Source organism: Corylus avellana, chromosome 1 (genome assembly GCF_965113065.1).
Source record: "Corylus avellana chromosome 1, dhCorAvel1.hap1.2, whole genome shotgun sequence".
In the NCBI taxonomy this organism is placed as follows: Eukaryota; Viridiplantae; Streptophyta; class Magnoliopsida; order Fagales; family Betulaceae; genus Corylus; species Corylus avellana.
The window spans coordinates 45,721,269-45,745,545 of NC_142490.1; the positions used below are offsets into that span (position 1 = coordinate 45,721,269).

General features: G+C 33.6%; 5 protein-coding genes across 9 annotated transcripts; all 5 read left to right on the forward strand.

Moving 5' to 3' along the window:
• The first annotated feature begins 1,241 nt into the window (after window positions 1–1,241).
• LOC132172441 (putative F-box/FBD/LRR-repeat protein At1g78760) lies at window positions 1,242–3,425 on the forward strand. 5 transcript variants are annotated; one of them, XM_088510311.1, is made up of 5 exons: window positions 1,242–1,354; window positions 1,582–2,341; window positions 2,435–2,551; window positions 2,691–2,858; window positions 2,964–3,425. In XM_088510311.1, the coding sequence occupies exons 2-5, from the start codon at window positions 1,598–1,600 to the stop codon at window positions 3,285–3,287; spliced, it is 1,353 nt and encodes a 450-aa protein (XP_088366437.1). In that variant the 5' UTR covers window positions 1,242–1,354; window positions 1,582–1,597; the 3' UTR covers window positions 3,288–3,425. The 5 variants fall into 5 exon arrangements, with proteins under 5 accessions (XP_088366437.1, XP_088368445.1, XP_059439932.2 ...); XM_088512319.1 differs by having other exon boundaries at window positions 1,582–2,057; window positions 2,208–2,551; XM_059583949.2 differs by having other exon boundaries at window positions 1,582–1,773; window positions 1,876–2,551.
• A 3,487-nt stretch (window positions 3,426–6,912) lies between these two features.
• On the forward strand, window positions 6,913–8,609 carry LOC132170086 (F-box/FBD/LRR-repeat protein At5g56420-like). The gene is made up of 3 exons (XM_088511987.1): window positions 6,913–7,875; window positions 8,025–8,180; window positions 8,286–8,609. The coding sequence occupies exons 1-3, from the start codon at window positions 6,913–6,915 to the stop codon at window positions 8,607–8,609; spliced, it is 1,443 nt and encodes a 480-aa protein (XP_088368113.1).
• Window positions 8,610–12,095: 3,486 nt separating this feature from the next.
• Window positions 12,096–14,227, forward strand: LOC132170088 (F-box/LRR-repeat protein At4g14103). The gene is made up of 4 exons (XM_059580995.2): window positions 12,096–12,175; window positions 12,403–13,378; window positions 13,515–13,670; window positions 13,782–14,227. Exons 2-4 carry the CDS (start codon window positions 12,419–12,421, stop codon window positions 14,103–14,105), a joined length of 1,440 nt encoding a protein of 479 aa, XP_059436978.2. The 5' UTR covers window positions 12,096–12,175; window positions 12,403–12,418; the 3' UTR covers window positions 14,106–14,227.
• Window positions 14,228–16,668: 2,441 nt separating this feature from the next.
• Window positions 16,669–18,668, forward strand: LOC132170089 (F-box/LRR-repeat protein At4g14103-like). The gene is made up of 4 exons (XM_059580997.2): window positions 16,669–16,737; window positions 16,963–17,937; window positions 18,083–18,238; window positions 18,342–18,668. Exons 2-4 carry the CDS (start codon window positions 16,981–16,983, stop codon window positions 18,666–18,668), a joined length of 1,440 nt encoding a protein of 479 aa, XP_059436980.2. The 5' UTR covers window positions 16,669–16,737; window positions 16,963–16,980.
• A 1,544-nt stretch (window positions 18,669–20,212) lies between these two features.
• LOC132171933 (F-box protein At4g22280) lies at window positions 20,213–23,767 on the forward strand. The gene is made up of 4 exons (XM_059583351.2): window positions 20,213–20,364; window positions 20,890–21,871; window positions 23,042–23,197; window positions 23,310–23,767. The coding sequence occupies exons 2-4, from the start codon at window positions 20,906–20,908 to the stop codon at window positions 23,634–23,636; spliced, it is 1,449 nt and encodes a 482-aa protein (XP_059439334.2). The 5' UTR covers window positions 20,213–20,364; window positions 20,890–20,905; the 3' UTR covers window positions 23,637–23,767.
• Window positions 23,768–24,277: the final 510 nt, after the last annotated feature.

Sequence of the window (24,277 nt, forward strand, 5' to 3'; positions counted from 1 at the left end):
TTAAATGTGGAGAGGCCGAAAAAGATAGCAGTGACTAGTGAGGGGCATTGGTGGGTAAGACTGACGGAAAATGATAGATTAGATTTTTTTAAAAAAAACTCATATCTAAAATTCAAGTTAGTTTTGAGTGTGACGAATCTACTGTAGATAATAGGTTAATATTGTGTTTTCTTTTAAGAAAAAAAAAAGTTTTTCTTTTAGAAAAAAATTTATTCATAGGAAATGGATATTTGTAAAAATAATAGACAAACCAAACTATGAAATAGTATTCCATTTTTGATCTATTTCTGTCCACCAAACGGCCCCTTAATCTTTTTTTTTTTTTTTTTTTTTTTTTTTTTTTTTTTTTAATTTAATTTTCTCCAAACCCTGACGTTTTAAACTTTTAATGCATCCATCGTGTTGTCCCATAGAAGCAGCAAATACTCAGGTTTTGGAGGGAATGATGTTCCTTGTTCCCCGCCAAAAAAAATACACCTATTAAAAATATTCCCTCCATAAAATGCCCTCCCTTTTTTCCTCAAACCGAAACGCCATTCCATCCAAGAGAAGCGCCGTCGTTTAGGTCCCGTGGATGGCATTAGCAGTAAGTATCTCGCCTTTGTTTTTATCATCCTTAAGCCATCGCTATACACTCTTTAAGAGATCTCAATCTAAAAAGAGTGTTATAACAAAAAAGTTTTCACTTTTTAATATTATTTTTTTTATACTAATCATTATTTTTTTTCTTTATTTTTTAAATTATGAGCGGCGTGTAAGAGTTGATGTTATTTGCCAAACACCCTCTATAAAACGAGTTTAGAGAAGCAAATGAATGTTTTTAAACAGTTGATGAGTTACGTGGGTCACAAAATTGTAAAATTGTTTTGGAATGGTACGAATGGTAAAAAAAAAAATGTAAAATCATTTTATAATGGGCTTTTTCTTGAGCACTCTCTCTAGAAAAAAGCCATTAAATTCCATGTTTCTGCTTTTAATTTTTTAAATTAAAATAAATAAATAAAAAGACTTTCAAACCATATATAACATGCGCTATAAAAGGCTTACTCAATTAGGATAGACTCGTGCGGCCACACGAACCCCAAAGCAGCAGCTCCCCTTACACGTCCCTTTGTTTTTTTCTTACATCAGTTTGCTGGATGAGTTCCACGCGTCACCCATGCATTTTCCGCGTCTGTTCCGCTTCATCTGCCCAGGAACAGAGAGACCCCCTTCCATTACTCAAAAAGAGACCTATAAAACACGTTACCTCCACCATATCTTTCCACTTTGTGCTTCTCTTTCGCTGCCCACCAACACAAACACCAATCCATCTATGAGAAACGCCGTTTAGTTCCCGCCAGTGGCATGAGCGGTAACCCTCCAACCTTTGTCTTTATGATGCTTAAAAGTGAAAGCGAAAATTTTGCATTTGCTCATTGTTTGTAGATGAAAATAAATCCCTTCGTAATGCTCATTTTGTTTTGCTGAATGCTTGTAACTTTGTATCTCAGATGTTAATGCTTTTTCATGAAGTTTCCATCACCGGAATATTGCCTTCTATGGATGTTGCTGTTTCTGACATAGTATTGGATGTAACAGGGTAACCATCTGAGTTATGGAGACTACTTGTGTAATTCGAAAACCCCAAACGAAAAAGCAGAAACTGAAAGAAGAAGAGGACATTGATGAGAACAGCAAAAGCTTAGGAAACTTACCTGAGCAGATTCTTCGACACATCCTTTCCTTTCTTCCAACAAAAGATGCTGTTGGGACAAGCCTACTTTCTAAAAGGTGGGAATACCTATGGGCTTCTATTCCCAATCTAGATTTTGACATGTACTCGCCTGCTAAGAAAAAGCGTAAGCGAACACTTTTTATGAATTTTGTGGACAGGGTGCTCTGTGTTCGTGACTCCTCTGTTATAAATCGATTCACTCTCTGTTGTGATGTGCTACATGATGCATCTCGTGTTAATACGTGGATCTCTGCCGCAGTAAGGCATAATGTTCAAATGTTGGATATTAAGCTTGACAAGTTCAAAGGAGAATTTTCACTGCCTTATGTTTTGTTTACTTGTAAGACACTAAAAAGCTTGCACCTTTGTATGCCCTGTATCCTCAAGCTTCCCACTGCAATTTGTTTCTCCAATCTAAAGATCTTGACTATCAAAAATGTTACATTTTCGGATGAGTGCTTGACCGAGAAGCTTTTCTCTGATTTGCCAGTCCTTGAGGAGTTGCAATTACACGGTTGTAGCTGGGGGGGTCTCAAGGTTGTGCGTATTTCTGCTCCCAAACTTCATTTTCTGAGCGTAGAAGACTTTGAGAGACCAGATTCGAGAAATGGGGAAGGTTGTCAGGTTAGGATTTTTGGAACTCGACTCAAAGAATTTCATTATAGTGGTCTTCTGTTTAACGAATATCGCTTATTTGCGTCATACAAACTGAAAAAGGCAAAGATTGGTACTCGAGCTAAAAACACTTCAGAACCAAGTGCGCATCGCATGCATAAGCTTCTTTTACGGCTCTCCCCCGTACAATTCCTAATACTTTCCTCTGATGTGGTTAAGGTATATAATATATATGCCTGCTTCTAACTTTTACCCCAATTATTGAGTCCTACCTTAGTTTTATAACGTGTTTATCATTTTTATTTGCTTTGTTCTTGGAAGTATTTTAATTTTGATGCATTCTTTATCCTTTGCTTAGGTATTGATAGATGCAGAAAAACTCCTAACTAATATGCCTACGTTCAATAACGTGAAGGATTTGGAGTTGAATAGAAGTTATTATGGAACGCCACTAGATCTTGACTGTGAAGCACTGCTGGAGATATTGCAATGTTTTCCTCGTCTTGAAAATTTGAAAATTTTGCGGGTAAGCTCGCATGATCTACAATGTCTTTTATCTTGTATCTATTCTTTGTTATGAGTGTTGATTTGCAATGATAGATAAAACATTTATTTTGAAATGGTCATTTAGGGGATCAATCTGTCGTCAAGTTCTGAAGAAGATGATAGGATGTTGTGTCCAATGCCTCCATGTTTTTTGTCGCATCTCAAGTGGATTAAAGTCAATTGTTATAATGGAGATGAGAAGAAGCTTTCTGTCATAAAAATTTTTCTCAAGAAGGCAATTGCCTTGGAAGAAGTAGTTATATCTTTAGAGAATCTTGGATGGAACTTAGAGAAGCAATTGAAGGCTTGTAAACAACTTATGGAGCTTTCTAGAGCGTCACAAAATTGTAAAATTGTTTTGGAATGGCATGATTATTCCACTGAAAAAGAATGTAGGATTGTTTTGTAATGGGTTTTTCTTGAGCTCTTGGTCTAGAGAGAAGCTATGAAATTCCTGGTTTTTGGGCCATCTACCTTATCGTGGTAGCTTGTTATGCAATGTTCGTTTGTACAAATTTTGGTTTGTGCTAATCCTGTAATAGCTAGTTTTTAATCGCTCAATGAATATTGTTATTTTGAGATAAGTAATTGCTTTTTATGTTTATTTATTGTTCTCTCATTGTCTTAATCCAATTAAGCTACTTCTTTAATTTTTTGACACAAATTTCCTTCATATTCGAAGAAAGTTTCCTTCAATCCACTCCTGACAAAGTATTTTCTAATATGTTTGGGTCCTTAAAAATTAATGTTTGTTTGAGTTTCTAAGTTAGTAAAATAGTAATAAATTACTGTTAAGAATGTTAAAGAAATATGTGCATTTCACATGATAGATAATAATTATTTTCAAATAATCATTTTTGTAACTCTAATATTTTTGAAACGGTTGTATTTTATAATAATTATATTTTTCAACGGTTATATTTTTCGAATATCATATTTGCCAACGTTAACTATGAAAACCATATTCTCATAGTAATGTCAATCATATTTATGAAATATTTTTTTATTAAAAATTGTGAAATAATATTCTCATAATGATCTCTTAAAAAAGTGGAAAAAGTTTTGGAAAAAAAAAAAGAATAGATGAAATAAATAATAAAAAAATAAAATAATTTTCTTGAAAAGTGTTGCTATATGTAGATTTTTTTTTGACGAATTTAATCAAATATTCATTTTGTATTTTTTTGGCTAATCCTATGGAAAGTTTTTAACAAATATGATTAACCAATAAAAAGTATCATTTCACTCCTCCCTCATTTGCCAATAATTTGTCGTTCAATGGATCGTCAGTAGATCTTGACGGTGAAGCACTGCAAAGGATATTACAAATATCTCCTTGTCTGAATGTCTGGTAACCTCTCTTGATCTTGATGCACAATGTCTACTATCTTAAAGAAAGAAGTGTTGATTTACAATGATGAATAAAACATTTATTTTGAAATCGTCATTTAGGGGATTAGTCTGTCGTCAGATTCTGAAGCTGATAAGAAATTGCATCCAGTGCCATCATGTTTTTCGTCTCATCATCTCAAGTGGATTAAAGTCTATTGTTATGATGGAGTAGAGAATATGCTTTCTGCCATAAAAGTCTATTGTTATCGTATCGAGTGCCTCCATGTTTTTCGTCTCATCTCAAGTGGATTAAAGTCTATTCCGAAGAAGTCACCTCAAACCGGCCGGCCAAGCTACTCTCAAGGGCCTTGTAGACCACCCCAAAGTGTCAGATTTTTTTTTTTTTTTTAAAAAAAAAAACTCTTTCGGCCCTCGGGGTTGGTCCGCCAAATGATATATATATATATATATTAGTTTGGGTGGCTTCAGAGCCATCCCAGCTAAAATGGAGTGGTCTATCTACCCCCTATAGCCAAGATGAGAGTGGCTAGTTGCTTCTTTTTTCTTTTATTTTTTTGTGTAGTAGGACATGTGTCCTATTTGTGGCTGTAAGATTTATAAGAAGAAATTCTAACCATAAACTGGATATTTATGGACTGGAGATGATCATATTCCATTGTCTTGGAAGAAATAATTATATCTTCTTTAAAGCACCGTGGAGGGAACTTAGATAAACGAATGAAAGCTCTATTTATTTATTTTTTTTTTTTTATATGTCTGCACAATAGGAGATGAAGATTCGAATCGGCAACCTCCACTTCATTAAGCGTGGTCTCAGCCAAGTAAAGACTTGTAAACAATTAAAGGAGCTTCCTATAGTGTCACAAAATTGTAAAATTGTTTTGAAATGGTGTTATTATCCTGCCGGTAAAGAATGTACATCCGTTTTGTAATGAACTTCTCTTGAGCTCTTGCTCTAGAGAGAAGCTATGAAATTGAGAAGCTATGAAATTCCTGTTTTATTGGAAATATTTGTTTGTGCAAATTTTGTAATAACTAGTTATAAGGTTATTCTCAATATTTTGTGATCAGTATTTGCTTTTTATTTCTGGTTCTCTCATTGTCTTAATTCAATTAAGCTACTCTTTTAATTTTTGGTGTATTTGGTAGGTAGTGTTGTTTAATGCAATACAAGGAAAAAAGGATTAGAGTTCTCTCAGCGGTTTTCCTTTAATTTTTTCTTTCTTTCTAAATTTAGAGAACGAAACCAATTTTTATTTTCAAATTGAAATCTCGATTCTCATAATTGACCCCACAAATTGTTTTTGTGAGTGCAATAGTAAATTTTTTTTTTTTTCACAATTTATAAAATTTTGAAGGAACTCATAATGCAATGGACAATATAGGAATGGTACGAATGGTAAAAAAAATGTAAAATCATTTTGTAATGAGCTTTTCTTGAGCACTCTCTCTAGAAAAAAGCCATTAAAAAATTATCTAGGTAATTATTTTTTAAATTATTGTTCGCCTTCAATCTTATCAAGGTAACTTCTTGTTATGAGATGTTTGTGTGTGATTTTGGTTTGTGCAAATTAGTTTTAAATTCCTAAACCTATAAGCTAAATCTCAAATTTATGTGATAAATGTTTGGTTTTTATTCTCTTTTTTTGCTGTTGTCTTAATTCAGTGATATTTGTAATGTGACTGCGGTCTTTAAGGTTGTGTTTGCCAAAAGACTTGAAAATAGATCTGATTGATGTGAAAAAAAAAAAAAAAAAAAAAAAAGTTTTATATAAAAAAGTAAAATATATATATATATATATATATATATATATTTTGTAGTGATTTTTTATTTATATAATAATAAAAAGTAATTTATGTTATGTAAAAAGTACGAATGTTGAGGTTGATTTGAAGTCTTTTGGCATACACTCTAAATGTTTGGGGGGGGGGGGTATTGCATAAAAAAAAAAAAAAAAAAAACTTTTAAATTCAAAAAATAATAATAATAATAATTAATTAATTTAAAGCATTAAATGGGCTATGAAAGGCCTACTCAATTCGAAGACTCGCGCGGCCACATCAATCCCAAAGCAGCTTCCCTTACACTTCCCTATCCGTTGGATTGCTCCACGCTCAATCTCAGCCGTCCTTTTTTTTTGTTTTACATCGGTTTGCTGGATTTGTTGCACGCGTCACCCATGCATTTTCTACCTTCTTGAGCTTTGAAAACCTCACTAAATCTCAGCCGTCTTTGCGCCGAATAGCGAAAACCCCCAAACTTCCGCGTCTGCTCCGCTTCCTCTGCCCAAGAACCAAGAACAGAGAGACCCCCTTCCATTACTCAAAACAGACCTATAAAACACGTTGTGGTTCTCTTTCGCTAAACTCCAATACAAACACCAATCCATCTATGAGAAACGACGTCGTTTAGTTCCCGCCAGTGGCATGAGCGGTAACCCTCCAACCTTTGTCTGTATCATGCTTAAGTAAAAGCGAAAGTTTTGCATTTGCTCAATGTTTGTAGATGAAAATAGACCCTTTGTAATGCTTCTTTTGTTTAGCTGAATGCTTGTAACTTTGTATCTCAGATGTTAATGATTTTCTATGAAGTTTTCATTGCCGGAATATTGCCTTTTATAGATGTTGCTGTTTCTGACAAAGTATTGGATGTATCAGGAACCGGGGTAACCATCTGAGTTATGGAGACTACTTCTGTTATCCAAAAATCCCAAAAGAAAAAGCAGAAACTGAATGAAGAAGAGGACATTGATGAGACCAGCAAAAACTTAGGAAACTTACCTGAGGAGATTCTTCGACACATCCTTTCCTTTCTTCCAACAAAAGATGCTGTTGGGACAAGCCTACTTTCTAAAAGGTGGGACTACCTATGGGATTCTATTCCCAATCTAGATTTTAACCTCTATGGAATCTTGCGTGGTAAGAGAAAGAGTAAGAGAACGCCTTTTATGAATTTTGTGGACAGGGTTCTCTGTCTTCGTGACTCCTATGATATAAAACGATTCGCTCTCTGTTGTGATGTCACTGATGAGTTACATGATGCATCTCGTGTTCATATGTGGATCTCTGTTGCAATAAAGCATAATGTTCAAGATTTGAATATTAATCTTGAAATCTTCAACGGAGAATTTTCACTGCCTTATTGCTTGTTTACTTGTGAGACACTCATAAGCTTACACCTTGATATGTCGGGTATACTCAAGCTTCCCACTACGATTTGTTTCTCCAATCTCAAGGTCTTGACTATGGAAAATGTTACATTTTCGGATGAGTACTTGACCCAGCAGTTTTTCTCTGGTCTGCCAGTCCTTGAGAAGTTGAAATTATACATTTGCGGCTGGAGGAATCTCAAGGTTGTGCGTATATCCTCTCCCAAGCTTCAATTTCTGAGCGTAGTGGACTTTGAGAGGCCAGATTGGAGTAATTGGGAAGGTTGTCAGGTTATGATTTCTGGAGTTCGGCTCAAAGAATTTCATTACAGGGGTCTTTTGTTTGGCGAATATTGCTTATATGAGTCATTCAAACTGGAAAAGGCAGAGATTGACTTACATGAGTCTCAAGCTGATGCCCATGATCGCATGCATAAGCTTCTTACAGGGCTCTCCAACGTGCAATTCCTAAAACTTTCCTCTGAAGTGGTTATGGTATATATGCCTGCTTCTATGATTTACCCCCATCCCATCCAATCTCTTACTATTGAGTCCTACATTAGTTTTATAACGTGTTTGTCATTTTAATTTGCTTTGTTCTTGTGAGTATTTTAATTTTGATGCATTCTTTATCCTGCACTTAGGTTTTGATACATGCAGAAGAACTCCTAACTAATATGCCTACGTTCAATAACCTGAAGGATTTGGAGTTGAATGGAACGTCACTTGATCTTGACTGTGAAGCACTGCTGAAGATATTGCAAAGTTTTCCTTGTCTTGAGAATTTGAAAATTTTGCGTGTAAGCTCACATGATCTACAATGTCTTTTATCTTGTATCTATTCTTTCTTATGAGTGTTGATTTACAATGATGGATAAAACATTTATTTTGAAATGGTCATTTAGGACATCAATCTGTTGTCAAGTTGTGAAGAAGATGATAGGATATTGTGTCCAGTGCCTCCATGTTTCTTTTCGCATCTCAAGTGGATTAAAGTCAATCGTTACGATGTAGATGAGAAGAAGCTTTCTGCCATAAAATTTTTGCTTAAGAAGGCAATTGTCTTGGAAGAAGTAGTTATATCTTCAGTGAATGTTGGAGGGAACTTAGAGAGGCAACTGAAGGCTTGTACACAACTGATGGAGCTTTCTAGAGGGTCACAAAATTGTAAAATTGTTTTGGAATGTTATGATTATTCTGCTAAAAAACAATGTAGGATCGTTTTGTAATGGACTTTTCTTGAGCTCTTGCTCTAGAGAGAAGCTATGAAATTCCTGTCTTTTTGGCCTTTAAATCCCTCAATGATTAAGGTTTTGCTCAATATTTTAGTATTTGCTTTTTATTTTTATTTCTTGTTCTCTCATTGTCTTAGTTCAATTAGGCTACTCTTTTAATTTTTGGATACAAATTTTCTCCAAATCATTTCAGATGAAGTTTCCTTCAATCCACTTTAATAAATGGTTGGGTTCTCAAAAATTAATGTTTGTATGAGTTTTCAAGTTAGTACAAGAGTAATACATTACTGTTAAAGAATGTTAAAGAAATATGTGAATTTCACGTTATATAGGACCCTAGATATTTATTATAGTGGGTAGGAAAAAAAAAAGACATTAAATTCTGTTTTTTATTTTTCAAAAGAAATAATGTAAATGTAAGGCTTATTCGCCTTCAATCTTGGACCTAGATCCTCTCTATTTTAAATAAAATGAAAGTGATCTATTTAGTTTTTTTTAAGAAGTAATTTTGTCGTTTTACCGACTAACAGGGAGTACCAATCCTAAAACATTTAGGAACTCCGTGGCGTCCAAGGAGTTGCATCTTTGTCTTAAACTTGCAAGCCTCACTATTTTATTGTTTGAAAAAGTTTCTCAGGTTAACTAACTGCATGCTTTTTTTAGGCCATTTGATGTTATATGTGATGCTCACTTCACTGTTTGTTTATAAGAAAGGATCTCGGTAGGGGTGCAAAGGTTGGCGGTTTTTAACCGCCTGCTAACCATTAACCGCTCTAACCGCTTAACCGTATCAACCGCTAACTGCCTAACCGTTATAACCGCCTAGCCGTTAGCGGTTATTGGGTTTACTAACCGTAACCGCTAACCGCTAACCGCCTTTTTATATAATATATTTTTATAATTATAATTATAAAAATATTTATACATATAACATAATCACTTGATCATTAAATCACAATTTTTTTTTTGAAATAATTAAATCACAATTTGAGTATTAATATATTATCACTATGATTTATATGATTATATCCCATGAGATTGATCATTAAATCATTTGATTATATAATAATAAATTATACATATATAATATGACATAACTCATAAGTATACCAATTCATACTAATACAACAATTAAATATCTAGAGACTTATTTCCAATGTATGTTATAAACTTATAAGTCTATATATGTTATAAGTCTATATAAGTCTACATATGCATATGAATAATATAAATGTATAATATTAATACTTAATCATATGATTAAATGACAATTCAAATACTTTATTCAAGATTTCAAGTTTCATATTATTAATATACAATGATGATATGATTCATATAATATCAAATTAAGTAATTGACATTGGATTAAACAATGACCAATGTGTTACTTATAAACACAATTTAAGTATTAATGTATTATCGTTATAATTTTAGTAATTTATATATTATCACTATAATTGATATGATTATATCAAATGATGACTTGATCATTAAATCATATGATTATATAATAAGCCCAAATATTTGGGTCAAATATTTTTTATTTTTCTGTATTTGGGTCAAACATTTGCATATGAATTTGTAGTCAAAACAAAAACAAGAACAAATGTACAAATTTAGGATTGGTGATCCTAAATTTTTGGTCAAATATTTTTGATTTTTTAATATGGGCACTTTTTATAGCAATTGGGCACAAGAAGATATTAAAAATACAAAAAAAAAAAAATGAGGGTAAAAGAAAAAGCCCCAAAAAAGCTCAATTTTAAAAAAGCGGTTAGCGGGCAATTATTTATTTCGCTAACTGCTAACCGGCGGTTAGTGAAATATACTAATCACTAAGGCGGTTACGGTTAGCGGTTATTGCCACTAACCGCTAACCGTAACCGCCTTTGCACCCCTAGATCTCGGCAATTTTTTGTTTAAATTGTGAGTAATTTGAATAACAAATATGAGCATCTTCAACAATTGAATGTGGAGAGGCTGAAAAAGATAGTAGTGACTAATGAGGGGCATTGGTGGGTAAGATTGACGGAGAATAACAGATTAGACTTGAAAAAAAAAAAAAAAACTCATATCTAAAATTCAAGTTTTTTTTTTTTTTTTTTTTTTTGGACATATCTAAAATTCAAGTTGGTTTTGAGTTTGACGAATCTACGGTAGATAATTGATTAATATTACATTTTCTTTTTTTTTAAAAAAAAGGTTTTGTTTTTAGAAAAAAATTTATTCATATGAAATGGATATTTGTAAAAATAATAAACAAACCAAACTATGAAATAGTACTCCATTTCTGATCTATTTCTGTCCATCAAACGGCATCTTAATCCTTTTTTTTTTTTAAAAAAAAAAAAATTCCTCCAAACCCTGACGTTTTAAACTTTTAATGCATCCATCGTGTTGTCCCATAGAAGCAGCAAATACTCAGGTTTTGGAGGGAATGCTGTTCCTTGTTCCCCGCCTAAAAAAAATACACCTATAAAAAATATTGCCTCCATTAAATGCCCTCCCTTTTTCCCTCAAACCGAAACGCCATTCCATCCACGAGAAGTGCCGTCGTTTAGTTCCTGCCGGTGGCATTAGCGGTAAGTATCCCGCGTTGTTTTTATCATCCTTAAGCCATCGCTCTACACTCTTTTAACATCACAGTCGTACAAAATTTTTTCACTTTTTTATTTTCTTATACTAATCATTATTTTATTTTATTTTTTAATTTTTTGAAACTATAAGCAGTGTCATAAGAGTTGTTGTTTGCCAAACACCCTCTATTAAATTCCATGTGTTTTTTTTTTTTATTATTTTTTAAAGATGTAAAAGTAAGACTTGTTCACCTTCAATCTTAACCAGGTAACTTGTTATTTTTCCATTTTTCTATACTAATTATTATTTAATTTTTTTAAACTATGAGCAGTGTTGTGAGAGTTGTTGTTATTTGCCAAACACCCTTTATTAAATTTCATTTTTTTTTTTTTTTAAAGATGTAAAAGTAAGACTTGGTCACCTTCAATCGTAGCTAGGTAACTTCTTGTTATGAGATGTTTGTGTGTGATTTTGGTTTGTGCTAATTTTGTTTCTAATTAGTTTTAAATTCCTTAATCTATAAGCTAAATCTGAATTTTATGTGATCAGTGTTTAGTTTTTGTCTTAATTCAGTGTTATTTTGGTTTCTGCTTTTAATTTTTTAAATTAAAAAATAAATAAATAAATAAAAAGCCTTTCAAACCATATATAACATGCGCTATGAAAGGCCTACTCAATTATGATAGACTCGTGCGGCCACACGAACCCAAGGCAGCAGCTCCCCTTACACGTCCTTTTTTTATTTTTTCTTACATCGATTTGCTGGATGAGTTCCACGCGTCACCCATGCATTTTCCATTTTTCCGCTTCCTCTGCCCAAGAACAGAGAGGCCCCCTTCCATTTACTCAAAAAGAGACGTATAAAACACGTTAACTCCACCATATCTTTCCACTTTGTGCTTCTCTTAATCGCTTCCCACCAACACAAACACCAATCCATCTATGAGAAACGCCGTCGTTTAGTTCCCGCCAGTGGCACGAGCGTAACCCTCCAACCTTTGTCTTTATGATGCTTAAAAGTAAAAGCGAAAATTTTGCATTTGCTCATTGTTTGTAGATGAAAATAAATCCCTTTGTAATGCTCATTTTGTTTAGCTGAATGCTTGTAACTTTGTATCTCAGATGTTAATGCTTTTTTATGAAGTTTCCATTACCGGAATATTGCCTTCTATAGATGTTGCTGTTTCTGACATAGTATTGGATGCAACAGGGTAACCATCTGAGTTATGGAGACTACTTGTGTTATTCAAAAACCCCAAAAGAAAAAGCAGAAACTGAATGAAGAAGACATTGATGAGAACCGCAAAAGCTTAGGAAACTTACCTGAGGAGATTCTTCGACACATCCTTTCTTTTCTTCCAACAACTGATGCTGTTAGGACAAGCCTACTTTCTAAAAGGTGGGAGTACCTATGGGATTCAATTCCCAATCTACATTTTAGTGACCGTCCAATCTCGCGTCGTAAGAGAAAGGGCAAGAGGAGCACGCTTTTTATGAATTTTGTGGACAGGGTGCTATGTCTTCGTGATTCCTCTGATATAAAACGATTCACTCTCCGGTGTGATGAGCTACATGATGCATCTCGTGTTCATACGTGGATATCTGCTGCAATAAAGCATAATGTTAAAGAGTTGTATATTGGTCTTCATAACTTCAAAGGAGAATTTTCACTGCCTTGTTGCTTGTTTACCTGTAAGGCACTCACAAGCTTGCACCTTTGTATTCCCTGCATCCTCAAGCTTCCCTCTGCAGTTTGTTTCTCCAAACTCCAGATCTTGACTATCAATAAGGTTACATTTTCGGATGAGTACTTGACCCAGCAGTTTTTCTCTGGTCTACCAGTCCTTGAGAAGTTGGAATTAAACGATTGCTGCTGGGAGAGTCTCAAGGTTGTGCGTATTTCTGCTCCCAACCTTCATTTTCTGCGCATTCATGAATTTGTGAATCGAAATTCGAGATATAGGGAAGGTTGTCAGGTTATGATTTTTGGAGTTTGTCTCAAAAAATTTCATTACAGTGGTCTTCTGTTCAACGAATATTGCTTATATGAGTCGATCAAACTGGAAAAGGCAGTGATTTCTACTCGAGCTTATAATCCATCACAGCAAATAACCTATTGCATGTATAACCTTCTTAAAGGGCTCTCCAACGTTGAACTCCTAAGACTTTCCTATGATGAGGTGAAGGTAAAAAATTCTTCTGCCCAAGAAAAATGAAAAAAAGTAATCTTACTTATGTTTCTTGTTTGCTAATCTCATAATTATTAATCATTCTCCACCATGATTTTAGATCATGTATGCATTGCTTTTATCTTTTGCTTAGGTTTTGATACATGGAGCAGAACTCCTACCTCATTTGCCAATGTTCAATAACTTGAAGAATTTGTCGTTCAATGGATCGTCCGTAGATCTTGACGGTGAAGCACTGCTGAATATATTACAAAGAACTCCTTGTCTTGAGAATTTGGAATTTTTTATGGTAACCTCTCTTGATCTTGATGCACAGTGTCTATTATCTTGTATCTGTTCTTTCTTATGAGTGTTGATTTACAATGATGAATAAAACATTTATTTTGAAATGGTCATTTAGGGGATCAGTCTGTCGTCGGATTCTGAAGAAGCTGATAGGATATTGTATCCAGTGCCTTCATGTTTTTCGTCTCATCTCAAGTGGATTAAAGTCAATTGTTATGGAGTAGAGAATATGCTTTCTGCCATAAAAATTTTGCTCAACAAGGCAGTTGTCTTGGAAGAAATAATTATATCTTCTTTAAAGCATCGTGGAGGGAACATAGATAAGCGAATGAAGGCTTGTAAACAATTAAAGGAGCTTCCTAGAGTGTCACAAAACTGTAAAATTGTTTTGAAATGGTCTTACTATCCTGCCGGTAAAGAATGTGAATTCGTTTTGTAATGAACTTCTCTTGAGCTCTCTCTCTAGAGAGAAGCTATGAAATTCCTGTTTTTTTTGGAAATATTGTTTGTGCAAATTTTGTAATAACTAGTTATAAGGTTATTCTCAATATTTTGTGATCAGTATTTGCTTTTGATTTCTTGTTCTCTCATTGTCTTAATTCAATTATGCTACTCTTTTTAAGTTTTGGTATATTGGTAGTGTTGTTTTATGCAATACAAGCGAAAGAGGGTTAGAGCTCTCTCTCTCTCTCTCTCTCTCTCACACAGTAGCTTTCCTTTGTGATGTTAATAATTAATGCATAGTTGTTACCACATTTATTGATAATTAAATTTAGCAGTGTAATGGATAGGGAGTATAGCTTGCCGTTTGGCTATTGTTGAACCTTGAGCTTTCCTTTCTTGTAGAAGTCCGAGCTTGAGTCTTTTGCAGACTTCTAGACTTCTAGTACCTCAGTGGCCTCTAGCTCCCCCAGCTAGAGTGAGTTTCAGGCTTCACTCCTGGGCTCAAATGGATTGTTCACTCGATTCTTAACGCTTTGAACCAAAAAAAGAAAAGTAAAAAAAAAAAAGTGCTCGGGAAATTAGACAAGATGTGAAAATTAACATTATTATTATTATTATTTTTTAATAAAATAAGAGAAGGGAAAACTGAGTAGATAAAAATAGTAAATAAGAAGAGGAATGCTTCACTTCATTCACCTCCCCCACCGTCTTCACTTCCAGACTATTTAATTTCAAAATCATATTAAGATTTGAAAAAGCTATACAATTAAAATACCTTAAAAAAATTATAGGACGTGTGATATCGATTGATCTTTTTTCTTTTTTCAAATCCTGACGTATTACTGCATCCAACGTGTTGTCAGATCAACAACAGCAAATACTCAGGTTTTGGGAATGCTGTTGCTTCTTTCTTCTTTACCTTTCTTTGGTAAAAGGGTTGAAAGCCAAGATTCTATTTATTACTATTATTTAAAAAAATTAATATTAAAATATTTTAATTTTGTATATTAAATTATTTATTTATTTTTATTATTTAAATAAAAAAATTATTAGAAAATAAATTTTTTTTTACTTTTTGCATCACTTTTTTATTTTTTTTTTATACTAAACATTTTTTTTTTTTTTTTACATTAATCTACATTAATTAGAATGTCTAGGCCAACCCATTTACTAAATACCACCTTTGATCCAGCCCCCTCCCATTTTATTTTACACCTTCTGCAACCAAAGTTGGGTCCCTACACCTTCTGCATCTCCACTTCTTCTTCTTCTTCTTCTGCAGGGGTTACCGTTAAAGCCTTCTAAGTCCGCCAGATAGCTCTAGATCCTAACTCTTAACATTTATTTCTCTCAAAAACATTACGTTTTTTATGTTTTCAAAGGACATTAATCATCTAAAACTGATTTTGTTTTCGGTTTTGCTAAACAAAATTATTAAGAAAAAAAAATACAAGAACCAAGTTGATGGAGTTGCCTAGAGGGTCACAAAATTGTATCATTGTTTTGGAATGGTACGAATGGTCAAAAAATGTAAAATCATTTTGTAATGAGCTTTTCTTGAGCACTCTCTCTAGAAAAAAGCCATTAAATTTCATGTTTTTTTTTTTAAAGATGTAAAAGTAAGATTTGTTCGCCGTCAATCTTAGCTGGGTAACTTCTTGTTATGAGATGTTTGTGTGTGATTTTGGTTTGTGCTAATTTTTTTCTAATTAGTTTTAAATTCCTTAATCTGTAAGCTAAATCTCAATTTTATGTGCTCAGTGTTTGGTTTTTGTAATTAATTCAGTGTTATTTTATTTTATTTTTTTAAGGAAAATCATTCTTATCTCATTAATAGAGAAATTAAGAGCATTAAAACTCTTATAATCACATAACATAACGTTCTGAAAGATCATAGCTGAAACTAAAAGATTACACATCAAAGACGCCAAACATTCACTAATCAATAACTAATCTTTAGTTAAAATAACAAATCTATGCTAAACAAACACAAACTAATGCATAGATAACTCTTATTTCTAGACTCCAGAATCAAAATGCACAGTTCAGTGTTATTTGTAATGCTGTCTTTGGAAAATTGACTGCAGTCTTTAATTATGCTATTAATTTTTTTAAATTCAATTTTTTTTTTTAACAAAATTCATTTAAAGCATAACATGCGCAATGAAAGGCCTATTCAATTCGAAGAGACTCGTGCGGCCACACGAACCCCAAAGCAGCTCCCCTTACACTTCCTTATGCGTTCGATTGCTCCACCCTCAATCTCAGCCGTCCCTTTTTTTTTTTTTTTACATCGGTTTGCTGGGTCTGTTCCACGCGTCACCCATGAATTTTCTACTTTCTTGAGCTTTGAAAACCGCACCAAAGCTCATACCATCATGAATTTTTACTTCCGCGTCTGCTCCGCTTCCTCTGGCCAAGAACCAAGTCTTGTAAAACACGTTACCTCCACCATTACTCAAAAACAGACATCCTTTTCCCTTTTCATTACTCAAAAACAGACATATAAAACACTTTACCTCCACCAAATCTTTCTACTTTGTGGTTCTTTTTCGCTGCCCTACAACTCAAACACCAATCCATCTATGATAAACGCCGTCGTATTGTTCCCGCCAGTGGCATGAGAGGTAACCCTCCAACCTTTGTCTTTATCATGCTCAAGTAAAAGCGAAAATTTTGCATTTGCTCAATGTTTGTAGATGAAAATAAAACCCTTTGTAATGCTCATTTTGTTTAGCTGCATGCTTGTAACTTTGTATCTCAGATGTTAATGCTTTTCTATGAAGTTTCCATTACCGGAATATTGCCTTTTATACATGTTGCTGTTTTTGACAAAGTATTGGATATATCAGGGTAACACCATCTGAGTTATGGAGACTACTTCTGTTATTCAAAAACCCCAACAGAAAAAGCAGAAACTGAATGAAGAAGAGGACATTGATGAGAACAGTAAAAGCTTAGGAAACTTACCTCAGGAGATTCTTCGTCACATCCTTTCCTTTCTTCCAACAAAAGATGCTGTTAGGATAAGCCTAGTTTCTAAAAGGTGGGAATACCTATGGGCTTCAATTCCCAATCTAGATTTTAACGTGTATCGAATCTCGCGTAATAAGACGCGTAAGAGAACTCCGCTTTTTGAGAGAACGCTTTTTATGAATTTTGTGGACAGGGTGCTATGTCTTCGTGATTCCTCTGATATAAAACGATTCACTCTCTGTTGTGATGTGCTACATGATGCATCTCGTGTTCATACGTGGATATCTGCTGCAATAAAGCATAATGTTCAAGAGTTGCATATTGATCTGGAGAACTTCAAAGGAGAATTTTCATTGCCTTATTGCTTGTTTACTAGTAGGACACTCACAAGCTTGCACCTTCGTATGCGCTGTATTCTCACTCTTCCCACTACAATTTGGTTCTCAAATCTCAAGATCTTGACTATCCAAAATGTTACATTTTCGGATGAGTGCTTGACACAGCAGTTTTTCTCTGGTCTGCCGGTACTTGAGAAGTTGCAGTTACAATATTGCAGGTGGGGGAGTCTCAAGGTTGTGCGTATTTCTGCTCCCAACCTTAATTTTCTGAGCATTCAGGAATTTAAGGAGGAAGGTTGTCAGGTTATGATTTTTGGAGTTTGTCTCAAAGAATTTCATTACAGTGGTCTTCTGTTCAACGAATATTGCTTATATGAGTCAATCAAACTGGAAAAGGCAGAGATTTCTACTACTCGTTATAACGCATCAGAACAAGAAGTCCATCGCATGTATAACCTTCTTACAGGGCTCTCCAATGTTGAATTCCTAAGACTTTCCTCTGCTGTGCTGAGGGTAAAAAATTCTTCTGCCCAAGAAAAATGAAAAAAAAAAAAATCTTAATTCTAATTTATGTTTCTTGTTTGCTAATCTCATAATTATTAATCATTCTCCACCATGATTTTAGATCATGTATGCATTGCTTTTATCTTTTGCTTAGGTTTTGATACGTGGAGCAGAACTACTACCTCATTTGCCAATGTACAATAACTTGAAGAATTTGTCGTTCGATGGATTGTCAGTAGATCTTGACAATGAAGCACTGCTGAAGATATTACAAAGAACTCCTTGTCTTGAGAATTTGGAATTTTTGTCGGTAACCTCTCTTGATCTTGATGCACAATGTCTACTATCTTAAAGAAGTGTTGATTTACATTTACAATGATGAATAAAACATTTATTTTGAAATGGTCATTTAGGGGATCAGTCTGTCGTCAGATTCTGAAGAAGCTAATGGGATATTGTATCCCGTGCCTTCATGTTTTTCGTCTCAACTCAAGTGGATTAAAGTCAATTGTTTTTCGTTTCCTCTCAAGTTGAGTAAAGTCAATTGTAATGATGAAGTAGAGAAGATGCTTTCTGCCATAAAAATTTTGCTCAAGAAGGCATTTGTCTTGGAAGAAATAATTATATTTTGTTTAAAGCATCGTGGATGGAACTCAGATAAGCAACTGAAGGCTAAGGCTCGTAAACAATTGATTGAGTTTCCTAGAGTGTCACAAAATTGTAAAATTGTTTTGAAATAACTAGTTTTAAATCCCTCAATGTATAAGGTTATGCTCAATATTTTGTGATTAGTATTAGCTTTTTATTTTAATTTCTTGTTCTCTCATTGTCTTAATTCAATTAATCTTCTCCTTTAATTTTTTGGTGTATTGGTGTTGTTTTATGCAATACAAGGGGAAAAGGGAAAGGGGGTAAGAGCACATTCCGTAGCTTTCCTTTAGAATGAAACCACTTTTTGCTTTCAAATTGAAATCTCGTTGCTCAATGCTTGGCTATAACTACTGTTATTTCGAAGATATGTAATTATATGTATTTCTTGGCTAATTCGTCACGTCTTTTGTGGATGTATGCATGCTATTTCCTTCAACAATGGCAATAGGTTTGTTCTACAAAAAGGTCTATTTGTGATTCTGAAAACTATTTGATTATGTTTTGATGCTTTTCCTGTTTTAAAGAGTTGTTTTAGATTTAAAAATAAAATGAAGGAAGAAATAGATGTTTTTTTTTTATATGTCCACATAAGAGAAGGGAGAGGGGAGATTTGGCGTGGTCCACTGCCGATTGAGCTATCCTTTGGGGATGAAGAAATATATGTTAATAATGCATAGTTAGCACATTTATTGACAATTAAATTTAGCAGTGTAAGAACATTCATAGCAGCTTAACCAGACTAGTTTTTTTTTTAAAAAAAAAACTATTTAGGTGAGCCAAATTACTAAAAATGGCAAAAAAACACTTCCCAATAATCTCACCAAAATAGTGATTTTTGTTTGGTATTCACTCACAAAATGAATAAAAAAAAAAAATATAATTTTTCTCTCTCCCTATTCTTTGAAAAAAGTTCTTTTCAAAAAAAAAATAAAGAAATATTTAAAAAATAATATTTCAATAAAATAGTGAAAGTTGACCATTAAAATAGTGATGTTACTGGAGTGCTTTTAAAAAGTAGGTAGTTTAATAGAGAATTTCTCAAAAAAAAAAAAAAAAAAGTTAAAATAGAGAAAATTGTACTTTCGGTTTTTTAGTAAGTAAAATTTGAGGAGACTGACTAATAATACTCTAATGGAGAGGGAGTATAGCTTGCCATTTGGCTTTTGTTGAACCTTGGGCTTTTCCAAAAAAAAAAAACTTTTTGCCCATGGATGAGTATACCAGCTCCACCATTGATAACATTGCTTTCAAATTATTTTCACTTTTATGTCGTATAACAGCAACAAAAACCCTATTACAAGTGTTTGTCAGGCTTACCAATGTTCTGTATCATCTGCAAACATTACATACCAACCATAAAAAACCAATTTCAATTGTTAAAACTATTTTTTCCAACCTGAAAAGGGATATTTTTTTTCTTCTCATTAACAATTATTTAGACTGATGGTCGAATATAAATAAATTTAATTATTGAAACAGTTTTTGCAATAAATTACAACAACAGCATTGGATTGACACGTCCCCTCCATCTCAGCCGTTAAACTCCTGCCTACTGATCAAAGGCTTCAAACTATTCTCCCAATATCTTTTAGATTCTTTCCGCATCAAATAGCAAAAACCGTTTAACTTCCTCGTTTGCTCCCTTTTCCCGCTCACTCTTCCCCAGAGACTCCCTTCCATGAAACAAAAACGCGTTTCCTCCACCAAATATTTTCCCTTTGTGGTTATCTTTTGCTGAAGGCCAACCGAAACGCCGTCGTTGAGTTCCGGCCAGTGGCCTGAGCGGTAATCATCTATCCAGCCTTTATTTTTATGATCCTTAAGTGCTTTGCGTATGTGCTTTTATTACATTCCTAGTACTTTGTTTCATCGTATTAAGAAAAAGTTAAAGAAATGGTGACAAATGCTCTGAGATAACAATATCTGAATTACTCAATAGGAATAAATTTTAGTATTTAAATAATTTTATGTTGGAGTTCCTTTAGAAATAATTTTGATTGCTCAAAATTTTCACGAAATGAGGAAAAAGTAATTAAAAAACTAGAGCTCAAGTTAATGGTCGTTTTCTGTTCCTTTCTTGATTTTGTTTAATGTTAGAAATGTGAATATGAAATGCTGAGAAAAATCAATCAGTAAATAATGGGGTGTTTTGTATAAGGATCTGTCAATCTGGTCAAGATTCTGAAACAGCAAAAATTCTGCATCAGCTCTTGATTGTAGCTGAAAATAATTCTATTAGTAATGCTCTTAGCTTATCAACTGTGTTTAGCTGAAATAGCCTTTTATAGAAAAAAGTATTGGATGTATCAGGGGTGCCATCTGAGTTATGGAGACAACTTCTCTTATTCAAAAGCCCCAAAAGCAGCAGAAACTGAATGAAGAACATGACGTTGATGGGAACAGCAAATGCTTAAGTAACTTACCTGAGGAGGTTCTTCTAGACATCCTTTCTCTTCTTCCAACAAAAGACGCCGTTAGGACAAGCGTACTTTCTAAAAGGTGGGATTACCTGTGGGCTTCTATTCCCAATCTAGTTTTTGAACAATCCTTACCTGCCAAGAGAACGCTTTTGATGAATTTTGTGGATAGGGCGCTTTGTCTTCGTGATTCCTCTGATATAAAACGATTCACTCTCTGTTGTGATGTGCTCTGTGATGCATCTCGTGTTAATACGTGGATCTCTGCCGTAGTAAGACATAATGTTCAAGAGTTGTGTATTGAGCTTGACAACTTTGAAGGAGTATTTTCACTGCCTTATTGCTTATTTACTTGTAAGACACTGACAAGTTTACATCTTGAAATGCCCTATATGCTCAAGCTTCCCACTACAATTTGCTTCTCAAATCTAAAGATCTTGACTATTTGTAAGGTTACATTTTTGGATGAGTACTTAACCCAGCAGCTTTTTTCTGGTCTGCCAGTCCTTGAGAAGTTCACATTATCCGGTTGTAGCTGGGGGGGTCTCAAGTCTCTGAGTATTTCTGCTCCCAAGCTACATTCACTGTGCATAATTGAAACGGAGATGCTAGATGATGATTTTTGGAGTTATAGTGATGTTTGTCAGGTTATGATTGCTGGAGATAGTCTCAAAGAATTTTATTACATGGGTCTTCTGTGTAGCGACTATTGCTTATATAAGTCATTCTCACTGGAAAATGTAGTTATTGATATTAACGAAGATTATATATCAGACCATGATTATATACCAAAAGAAATTACTCATGCTATGTATAAGCTTCTTATAGGGCTCTCCAACGTAAAATCCCTAAGACTTTCCTCTGACGTGGTTGAGGTATGTCTGCTTCTCTCCTTGTAAATTCAAATTATAGTGTAATATGTCATTCTATGTTTTCATGCTATTTAACTTGTGATAGATGTTACACGAGCATTCTTGTGGATGGGGAAATGTCATGACTCACATAAAGAGTCTTGATTCCTGATGAATAAATTATAATGCAGATTAAACGCAAGTCTGAAATCATTTCATCAACAATTGACAAACAATTTGATCATATTCAATACTTTTTAACTTTTGCTTGCAAAACAGTCTATGAGGGTTGCTTCTCTTGTATACTTTTAGTGTACATGAACTTTTCTTTCTAATAAATTATTATTCATCAAAAACACTGTCTATGAGGGTTTATCAAGTCGTTTGGTCCTCAGTGTAATGCTTGGCACTTAGTAAATGGATTGGAAAAGGCATCTACTCAAGGGGGAGCATAGTCATTCTGTTAGAGGTTCACGCATGAGAGAACGATTAACTAGAGTATCCACGTGTGATGGAATCCTACATTGAGTGGTACCAATAATAGTGAGTAATTGGTATTACTTTATGAGATCTTAATCAATTAGTTTAAACTGTTAGGTTACGGTGGTCTCCCAACATGTGTATCCTGATATCAATTGACAAAATGTTCAATTAATTTAAACTTTTAGGTTGTGGTGGTCTCCCAACATGTATTATGATCTCACTTGAGAGATTTTCCAAGGTGTTTCGCTCCCTTGTAACATGTGACACTCCTATTAAAGATCCTGTCATTCTTTGCCAACTTCAAAGAACAATTATGTTATAGATTTAGGTTTTCTCTTCAATTTCAAAGAAGGTTGTAGTTTGGTGATTAACCCTTTGTTTGTCATGTTAATTGCTTTAGTAATGAGAATTCTCCCTTTTTTCTTTTTTTTTTTTTTCTTTTTTTTATTCATTAAAAAAAAAACCCAGAATATTTTTCTTCTTTTGCTTTGTAAGACTTGAACCAAAGTCTTACCCCCATCCCATCCAGTCTCTTACTATTGAATCGTACAACATTAGCGATTAGGTTTTTGTTTAATTCTAAGTTTTTCTTCTCCGTTGCTTGTCTCTCCACCATTATCCCAGCATGCTTATATAATGTGTATGTCATTTTTATTTGCTTTGTTCCTGGAAGTATTTTAATTATGTTGCATTGCTTTATCCTGTGCTTAGGTTCTGATAAATGCGGAAGAACTTCTACCTCATATTCCTATTTTCAATAACCTGATAGATTTGGTATTCCATGGTTGCTCAATAGATCTTGACTCTGCAACACTATTGAAGATTTTGCAAAATTCTCCTTGTCTTGAGAGACTGCAATTTTTGGGGGTAACCTCACCTTAACCACAATACTACAATGTTTACTATCTTGTATTTGTTCCATCTTATTATTTGTTGATTTACAATGATGGATAACATTTATTTTGAAATGATCATTTAGGGATTCAATCTGCCCTTTAATTATGAGGAAGAGGATACAATATTGGACCCCGTGCCTCCATGTTTCTTGTCCCATCTCAAGTGGATTGGAGTCGATAGTTTTCGAGTTAATAAGAAGTTTCTTTCTGCTTTAAGGATTTTCCTCAACAAGGCAATTGTCTTGGAAAACATAGTTATATTTTTCTCAGGTAATGATCTTGAAGGGAACTTAGAGAGGCAAGACGAGGCTTGTGAACAATTGATGGAGCTCCCTACAGGACCACAAAATTGTAAAATTGTTTTGAAATGGTATGAATGGCCAAAAACATGTGAAATAGTTTTGCAATGATCTTTTCTTGAGCGCTTGGTCTAGGAAAAACCCTTTAAATTCATGTGTTTTTTTTTTTTTTGAAAGATTGTAAAGTATGGCTTGTTCGCCATCTACCTTACCTAAGTAAGTTGCTTTTATCTAATTTTTGTGTGTGGGAATTTGGTTTGTGCTAATTTCGTTATAATTAGTCTCAAATCCTTTATTCTATATGCTAATTCTCAATTTTATGTGATCAATGCTTTTTTTTTTTTTATTATTATTATTTTTATATCTCTTTGGTTCTCTACTTTTTTGTCTTAATTCAGTGTCATTTGTGATGATATTTTGGAAAATTGATTGCATACTAATTCTTTTATTTTTTGGCGTATTCGTAGTTTTTTGTTTTTTTTTAATCTATTCAATATAACGGATTGATTCTGACATGGCATTTGACAGTTTTTGTAAAAAAAAAAAAAATTGAGTAATGTTATGAACTATCTTTTTATCTTTTTTTTTTATTATCTCAAAGTTGATGTAACTTTTAAAATTACCATTGAATTTATGATTGATTACTATTAGATTTTGATCTAATTGTGATTTTAAAAGCCACAATAAATTTGAGATGATCAACAAATTGTCCCTACCATTACTTCACAAAAATTAGATGAAAATCTACATAG

What these genes read in the sequence shown, in the direction of transcription:
- LOC132172441 (XM_059583948.2), top strand. Translation starts at nt 1,598, where the DNA reads ATGGAGACTACTTGTGTAATTCGAAAACCCCAAACGAAAAAGCAGAAA. An exon ending in TTTCCTCTGATGTGGTTAAG is followed by an intron (nt 2,552 to 2,690) that starts GTATATAATATA and finishes TCCTTTGCTTAG; the next exon opens with GTATTGATAGATGCAGAAAA. An exon ending in AAAATTTGAAAATTTTGCGG is followed by an intron (nt 2,859 to 2,963) that starts GTAAGCTCGCAT and finishes ATGGTCATTTAG; the next exon opens with GGGATCAATCTGTCGTCAAG.
- LOC132170086 (XM_088511987.1), top strand. Translation starts at nt 6,913, where the DNA reads ATGGAGACTACTTCTGTTATCCAAAAATCCCAAAAGAAAAAGCAGAAA. An exon ending in TTTCCTCTGAAGTGGTTATG is followed by an intron (nt 7,876 to 8,024) that starts GTATATATGCCT and finishes TCCTGCACTTAG; the next exon opens with GTTTTGATACATGCAGAAGA. An exon ending in AGAATTTGAAAATTTTGCGT is followed by an intron (nt 8,181 to 8,285) that starts GTAAGCTCACAT and finishes ATGGTCATTTAG; the next exon opens with GACATCAATCTGTTGTCAAG.
- LOC132170088 (XM_059580995.2), top strand. Translation starts at nt 12,419, where the DNA reads ATGGAGACTACTTGTGTTATTCAAAAACCCCAAAAGAAAAAGCAGAAA. An exon ending in TTTCCTATGATGAGGTGAAG is followed by an intron (nt 13,379 to 13,514) that starts GTAAAAAATTCT and finishes TCTTTTGCTTAG; the next exon opens with GTTTTGATACATGGAGCAGA. An exon ending in AGAATTTGGAATTTTTTATG is followed by an intron (nt 13,671 to 13,781) that starts GTAACCTCTCTT and finishes ATGGTCATTTAG; the next exon opens with GGGATCAGTCTGTCGTCGGA.
- LOC132170089 (XM_059580997.2), top strand. Translation starts at nt 16,981, where the DNA reads ATGGAGACTACTTCTGTTATTCAAAAACCCCAACAGAAAAAGCAGAAA. An exon ending in TTTCCTCTGCTGTGCTGAGG is followed by an intron (nt 17,938 to 18,082) that starts GTAAAAAATTCT and finishes TCTTTTGCTTAG; the next exon opens with GTTTTGATACGTGGAGCAGA. An exon ending in AGAATTTGGAATTTTTGTCG is followed by an intron (nt 18,239 to 18,341) that starts GTAACCTCTCTT and finishes ATGGTCATTTAG; the next exon opens with GGGATCAGTCTGTCGTCAGA.
- LOC132171933 (XM_059583351.2), top strand. Translation starts at nt 20,906, where the DNA reads ATGGAGACAACTTCTCTTATTCAAAAGCCCCAAAAGCAGCAGAAACTG. An exon ending in TTTCCTCTGACGTGGTTGAG is followed by an intron (nt 21,872 to 23,041) that starts GTATGTCTGCTT and finishes TCCTGTGCTTAG; the next exon opens with GTTCTGATAAATGCGGAAGA. An exon ending in AGAGACTGCAATTTTTGGGG is followed by an intron (nt 23,198 to 23,309) that starts GTAACCTCACCT and finishes ATGATCATTTAG; the next exon opens with GGATTCAATCTGCCCTTTAA.